The sequence below is a fragment of the Sipha flava genome, unplaced genomic scaffold (genome assembly GCF_003268045.1).
Source record: "Sipha flava isolate LNK unplaced genomic scaffold, YSA_version1 42_pilon_pilon, whole genome shotgun sequence".
NCBI lineage: Eukaryota > Metazoa > Arthropoda > Insecta > Hemiptera > Aphididae > Sipha > Sipha flava.
The window spans coordinates 3,124,386-3,132,319 of NW_020273159.1; the positions used below are offsets into that span (position 1 = coordinate 3,124,386).

General features: G+C 33.0%; 1 protein-coding gene across 1 annotated transcript in view; it reads left to right on the plus strand.

Annotated features, from left to right (window-relative positions):
- LOC112689207 (titin) overlaps positions 1 to 7,437 on the plus strand; it is a 128,817-nt gene extending 121,380 nt beyond the window's left edge. Inside the window, exons 100-108 of the mRNA XM_025562791.1 lie at positions 977 to 1,279; positions 1,384 to 1,683; positions 1,766 to 2,065; positions 2,127 to 2,426; positions 2,984 to 3,283; positions 3,822 to 4,121; positions 5,135 to 5,455; positions 5,546 to 5,881; positions 6,351 to 7,437. Coding sequence (XP_025418576.1) covers positions 977 to 1,279; positions 1,384 to 1,683; positions 1,766 to 2,065; positions 2,127 to 2,426; positions 2,984 to 3,283; positions 3,822 to 4,121; positions 5,135 to 5,455; positions 5,546 to 5,881; positions 6,351 to 6,901 — 3,011 coding nt within the window. The 3' untranslated portion in view covers positions 6,902 to 7,437. The remainder of the gene's footprint in view (positions 1 to 976; positions 1,280 to 1,383; positions 1,684 to 1,765; positions 2,066 to 2,126; positions 2,427 to 2,983; positions 3,284 to 3,821; positions 4,122 to 5,134; positions 5,456 to 5,545; positions 5,882 to 6,350) is intronic.
- Positions 7,438 to 7,934: the final 497 nt, after the last annotated feature.

Below are 7,934 nucleotides of genomic sequence, written 5' to 3' on the forward strand. Positions count from 1 at the left end.
CAACTGGAGAAAGTCCTGATGATATTGAACAAGAACTATTACCTAAAGAATGTATGCCCGAAGAACAGTTACCCGTAGAAAAAACCAAGTATAAAAGAAAGAAACCAAAAAAAGATGAAGAACCAAGTCCTGAAAAAAAATTAGTTATGGGAACTCCAAAACCTGCACCTGAAGAAGAAGATAAAGATATTAATTTAAAATATAAGCAAGGAAAACCAGAACCGGAAATTCCTGAAGAAATAAAATTGAAACCTTTTCCTAGAGAAAAACCAATTGATGAAATAAAATCTGAAAACGATAATTTAGGAAAACCTTTGCCTTTTGTTAGTGAATTACCAAAGGTAGATATAAAAACTAAGACTAAAAAAGTACCTTTACCAAAAACAGTAGGTGTAGATACTCCTTTACAAGATCTTGAAATAGTTAGTATAAAAAGAACTAAAGATATCCCTGAAAGTAAAGCGATTGAGGACGAGTTTGTAGCTCCCTTTTTTATTGAAAAAGTTCAACCTCTAGTAGCGGAACATGAAAAGCCTACAGCTTTCTCGTGTTCTGTGGGGGGTTTTCCCACTCCTGAAGTCAAATGGTACCGGGATGATCGAGAACTTCAAACTTCTGATGTGTACGAAATAATTGTATACGAAAACACATCTACATTGAGGATTTCTAAGCCTACTGAAGAACAGGCTGGTGTATATGTTTGCCAAGCAACCAATGCTGCTGGAATTTCAACTTGTACCGCACTTCTTGTGGTGTTAGGTAGAATGAGAGTGCTAGTGACGTCTATGAGTGGTTTAACAATTTTTGTGTGATGTTTTTTACTTAAAATATTGTACATATTATTATTTAAACTCTGATTTTAAAATATGATTTGCTAGGACCGCTTTTTTTAAATTCTAACTAAATATCATGCTTATGAAATTTCGTATGAGGTAAATTATATTTTTTTTCTAATAAACTGTTCAATTTTTTTTAGATTCTGAAGAGGTTGGAGAAGCTCCAACTTTTATAGAACCTATTAAACCAAGAAAAGTCAAAGCAAGAAAATCTATTGAATTGAGATGTGTTGTGAGAGGAATTCCTACACCCGAAATTATTTGGTGCCGTGAGAATGAAGAAATCATTTCGGATGATAGCGATTATGTTTCTACATTTGATTCTAAAACAGGAGAAGCAATTTTAACCATAGTTAAGCCTATGGATGTAGATAAATCTACATATCTGGCCAGAGCAATCAATATTCATGGAAAATCCGAATGCATGGCACATATTACATTTGGTAAATTATTATTTATTTTTTAATTTGAATTTGATTTAAATTTTAAATTTTTATTCACAATTTTATTCAAGAGTTTATTCATGACATTTTTATTTTAATTTCAGAAAAAGAAGAATATGGAGAGGCACCAAAGTTTTTGGAACGATTGAAGCCAAAAGTTGTGAAAGCCAATGAAACAACTGAACTCACATGCTTAGTGAAAGGCATACCAATACCAACTGTTGTTTGGTGTCGCGACGAAGAAGAAATCATTCCTGACGAAACACATTTGTTAATTTATATTCCCGAAACCGGAGAATCCAAACTGATAATAGTACACCCTGATGACATCGACGAATCAACGTACACAGTTAACGCAACAAATAAATTTGGAAAAGCAGAGTGTAGAGCGAATTTAATAGTTCGTAAGTAGCGTTATATATATATATATATATATATATTGTTTGTTAAACTTGATTTCGCTAAATTATATTGTTACTGATTAAGAAAAAGATGAACTTGGAGAAGCACCTACCTTTTTGCAACCAGTGAAGCCAAAAATAGCTAAAGCAAATGAAATAACCGAGTTGAAATGTACTGTCAGAGGTATGCCGAACCCACTGGTTATTTGGTGTCGTGGAAATGAGGAAATCACTCCCGATGAAAGCCATTTGATTACATATCACCCAGAAACCGGTGAATCGATCTTGACGATTTTAAACCCGTCCGAAATTGATGAGACTATTTATACCGTAAACGCTGTGAATAAATTTGGCCAAGCTCAATGCCGAGCAAATCTCATTATACGTAAGTATTCTAAAAATATATTTTTCTAATTAATAAATAATCTTTTTTTTTACCGTATCAGAAAAAGATGAATCGGGTGAAGCACCTAAATTTGTTAAACCAATTAAACCTAAGATTGCTAAAGCAAATGCGACAACTGAGTTAAATTGTATGGTCAAAGGAGTTCCAACACCAACGGTCATTTGGTTTAGAGGAGAAGAAGAAATAATCCCAGATAATACTCATACAATAACATTTATACCGGAAACGGGCGAGTCTAAACTTGTTATTGCAAACGCAACAGTAGTTGATCAGAACACATACACAGTTAAAGCAACAAATACTTATGGCAGAGCTCAGTGCCGTGCTAATATAATAATACGTAAGTAACACCTGACACAAACGTATAAATTAATAACAACTACTGGACAGTATAAAACGGTGTTATACGATTAAGAACGTTTTACCTTTTTGATAACACGATTGAGAACGATTGTCGGCGATCAAAAAAATAATATTTTGTACTTTATAATCAAAAGATTGAAAACGATTTTTTGAGTGACGTTGTTGTTTATCTTAATGTTTAGTAATAAAGGTAATAAATACGATATCTCTGTATCAGATATTAGAGTGTAAATTATTATGAGTAGTACCTACAGTTTACAATTGAAAAAATCATATTGTCCATATTATGGAAAATAATGCTAACAAATCGTGATAATAATGAAATCGATTGAAAACAATGCTACTAATCAGGTATACTATTTTGTATTTTTAATCAATGCGGTAAAGTTGTATAAAATTTGATATGTAAAATCGTTTTCAATCGTGTTATTGAAATGGTACGGCCGATAAGGATCGTTATCAATCGTGTTCTACTCGTAAAAAATTATAAAAAATGTACAACATTTAAAGCCAAATAATATATTTTTTCTATAGAAGAAGAAGTTTTCGGTGAAGCTCCGACATTTGTTGAGCCCATTAAACCTGTACTGGCAAAACCAGACCAAACAACGGTTTTACGGTGTTTAGTGGCTGGTACTCCGACTCCAACTGTTGTTTGGTGCCGCGGAAAAGAAGAGATTGTTCCCGACAACAGTCATACAATTCAGTTTACTCCAGAAACTGGAGAATCCACATTAACAATTGTAAAACCGACAACAATTGACGAAGCGCATTATTCAGTCGAAGCAACAAACAAATTTGGAAGAGCGAGATGCAGAGCTAATTTGGTGCTAGGTTAGTAATAGAATAACGTGATATTAATACACACTCATATCATAATCATCATTATGTGAATTTATTGAAAATTAAAAACACACTGTTTTAATTGTTTTAATTTTCCTGTGTCTGTATATATAGAAATTAATAAATATCAATAAATAATCATTAAATAACATACGAACAAATAATCATGATCAATTTAATTTGTAAAATAATGACTATTTTTATTTTCATAGTGCATCTTGGAATATCTAAACCGATAAGTATGCATGTATAATAAAAATATATATATTCACTTATTGGGTATAAAATGAAAGCTAGTTATTGTATTAATATGATTTGATATTAATGAATAATGTGAACGTAGAAAAGTAAACATTTATTGTAAATATTTAATAATTAGTATTTTTTTTTTTTTTTTATCAATTAATTGATTTAATTAAATACCGTTCGAACAGATAAAGGTCCATAAATAACGCCCAAATCATTTGTATATTAAATTCAATAAAAACACGTAATTACGAAGATAACAGTTTTAAAATATTGTTTGTAGAACAATACGACACTGGCGTTGCTCCAGCGTTCATTGTTCCGATTAAACCAAAAGCTGTCAAACCTGCAGAAACTGTAGAATTACGGTGCGTGGTTAGTGGGACACCTATACCCACCGTTGTATGGTGTCGTGGTGATGAAGAAATCGTGCCCGACGAGAGTCATCTCATATTGTATTTGCCAGAAACAGGCGAGTCTAAACTTACAATCAGAAAGGCCACCGAGTCGGATGTAAATGATTATACAGTAAAAGCCGTCAATAATTTCGGCGTGGCCCAGTGCAAAGCAAATATATTAATAGGTAATTATACGATTTCAACTAAACAAAACTAATTTATTTAATGATAATATCGAACTATTTATTAATTATTTCTAAAAAGAGACATATTTTTAAGAATAGTTTACTGGAATGTTTATAACAAAAAATTTTTTCTCATATTTACGTATTCGCGGATATTATAACAAAAACACGTTTTAATGAATCAGTTATTTAGAAAAATACTCTTAAATCTAAAATATCTATATATTTGGTATGAAATGGGTATAGGAAGATGGTAGAAGTGGGTATTGCATCAATGGGCCTGAACGGCCTTTGAAACTGATTAAAAAATAAATAAATAATTAGGTACATAGTCAAGAAAAACATCGTTTTTCATTTAGAGAAAAAACTACTATGGACCCTTAAAGAAAAATATATACGTAAATTTACATTACATTAAGATTTTAGTCATTGATTATTATCTAACATTTTTTTTTTTTATTAAATACATTTGAAGATGCATTAAAAATGTATAGTTATGATTTATAATTGATGTTTTAATCGAGAATAAATTAATTTCCAATTGATAAAAACTTATCTGCAAAAATAGGTTTTTTTTCGGAATTCATAAATATTTGTATTATTCTTTAAAAGCCAAATAATTTTTACTTAAAAAGAAGATTTTACTTTATGATTGGATAACCATGCAATCTGTATTATACCGTTTTTCAAGTCCGTCCCATACTAACCCTGTTTTTTTTCCTTACAGTAAATGTTTAATTTGTTATTCAATAAAATAGCTACTTTACGATTTATTTACAAGTTATGAAATTGTATAAAATTGTTTTTGTATATCACAAATTGATTTTGTAGTTAAAATACACATAAAAGAAAGTGCCTTGTCATTTTTTAAAATACATATGATTATCTTATAGTTATAATAATTGTCTATGGTAAAATTAGCAGACTAAGAATACAATCAAATTATTTCTATTATATTGTGTGTTATATTGACTTTCAATGAGTTTATACAATATTTTTAATGTTTTGTTCAGATGAGTTTCCTGAAGAATTACCGGAATTGACGGAGGAGGCTCCATCCATTGTGAAACCTTTACAACCTGTGCTGGCGGAAAAAGATTCGAACGTCATTTTAGATGTACACTTCAGGGGTACGCCCGAGTTGAAAGTGCGATGGTTCCATAACGGTAAGGACATAACCGACAAGAAAACGTTGGTACGCACCATCACCATAGAGGAAACAACGACGACAATAATTATAAAGAAAATAACTAAGAAAACTACTGGTCGATATGAAGTTGTGGTTTCCAACAAACGAGGAGAAGCAAAAACGTCGACCACTGTGATGATTAAAGGTAAGCCCAAGTGAACTGTAATAATTGAGCGTCATACTTATACTTGTGAGTAATATTGTTTTTTATTTGGGTATTTCGCATTTTTTGTAGATGAAGAGGACATAGAGGAGATGAAAAAACCGGAGAAGTCAGGAAAATCACCATATTTTGAAACGGACTTGCATACGGAAACAATATGGGAGGAAGAAGAAGAGGAAATTGTCAAACGACTTGTGGTTAGAGTGAAGGGTAATCCCAAGCCCTCCATTCGTTGGTACGAAAACGGGGTAGAAATAGTGCCAAATGAAGTGTTCGAGATAGAAGAGCAAGACGAAGAAGTGTCTGTGTTAACCATGAAGAAAAGACCAACGGAAAACGCTTGTGAAATCACGTGCGAGGCGGTTAATGAATATGGGACAGCAATCACCAAGACTCTAGTCGTCCCAGGTATGATTCACCGAGTTAAAAATGATTTTAATGTTTTTTTGTAATACGCACATAACAGTATATCTCGGACCAATAAAATTATACTATTATTTCATCTGTTACGGAATACTATGTACTTATGTTTTCTGCTTTGTTTTTTCAGCTTTGATCAACGCTTTCTTCGCTTTCTGTCCTTGTCGTATAAGATACGATTCGTTCATATACACCCTCTCTCTTTCTTTCTCTCCCTACTGCACATACACACGTATACACTCTTACTCATTCAATCATACTCACACTAATTCGCAATCGCATACAAACTAATAATAGTAATCGTAGTAAAATAATTAAAACGGAATGAGTATTATAATGATTAATAAAATGTTACTATAATTTTATTTATTTATTTATTTTTTTTTTTGAGCGAACAATCGTGAAGGTTTTCGTGTTTGAAATAACTGACGTGCTAATTGTTGTGCGTTTGATATAGGTATCAAAGGCACGAAGGCGTACAGGAAACCATCGTGGGTAACGCAGATGGAAGAGTTGCGGGAACAGTTACAAGGTAAATGCAATGTGGACAGTTTAGATGCTTGTTGTGGTGTGTACAGCCCGGAACCGGAGGACGACCCCGCCGGATACGGTACGTACTTTCCCGATTACGACGTGAAGAGCACGTTCTACCTGAGCCCCATACAAGAGCATAGCGAACCGTCGTCGTCCGAAGGCGGCTCGGACCGCGTTAGGTCGTTGTCCTGTCACGAGGTGTCCTGCTCGGCAGGCCGCAGGGACGACGACCCGGCCGGCCGAAGCCAGACATACCCTAGGTCGCACGCGGACGAGACGGTCGCGCAGTACAATCGGCGCAAGTACACTGGCCACCCTCTGGAACCCCGCGAACTCGACCCGGAAATGTTCTTCCAACTACACACGGCCGACAGCCAAGAGGAACTCCAGGAGTTTTTATTGCTGGAGAGCCAGTGCATGTCCACAGACGGTGGTGGGCTGCACGCGGCGTTCATCGAAAAACCGAAAAAATGAACATAATCGATGATTCGCTAATCGCATCGATCGTTCACGTGAAAACCTTTTACCCCAAATTGTCATCACACCTAAGCTAATCAAAGAACCGAAACAGTTTGTACTAAACACGCATGTGTGTGTGTGTGATAATTAAAAATACTCAATTACAAATGCCATCAATGATAACATTGTGTTAAAATAATGTGTGTGTGTGTGTGTGTGTGTTGCATGCACCACTAAAAAAAAATCACACGAATTCATTTTGTCTGTAAAACTGTATCGCTTGATTTACACGATTGCGGCCCGGTCGATATCTATTCTCAATATTTTGATTTATCCAATAGTGCCGGGAGTCGTTTAAATAAATAATCAAAATATTGATTATCGAACGACGTGCCATACTCGCACTGTTATTGTAACACTTAAAATTTAACAAAATCAAACAAAATGAATCGTGTGCATTTGTGCATTGCAGACTTGTGTAAAATACTTTTTAAAAGTATTTAGAATAAATACTCGAATACTTACAAAAAATAATATTCCGAATATGTATTCAAATTACTTTACTGAATACTTTCAAAAAAAGTATTTAAAAAGTATTCTGAATACAGTATTCCAAATATTGTATTCGGAATACTATCCAAGTTTGGTGCGTTTCTATGTGTTTTGTATTATTTTGTTAATGTATGAATATATAAAATAATATTTGTTATAATATTAGTCTGTGTTTGTTTTTTTAACCTTGTTTTGCTCGTTGTACGATACATAATTTATTAATTGATTAAATCATTTTATCCACCGATGCGTAATTTATTACAAACATTTCCTCGTACGCATTCTGAAGTGAAATATCTTGTTTGATAATTATCATTATTATGAAACTGACATGTTAATTTCTTATAAATCTGACAGGTATGTATTTACTTATGCAAAATGACTACAATATTTTTTAGTAAGAATATTAACATTAATTACCTATTTATTAATCAATCATAAATATTGATACGCTCGTGCTACATAGATGAAATAACAAAAAGAAAATAATACAACT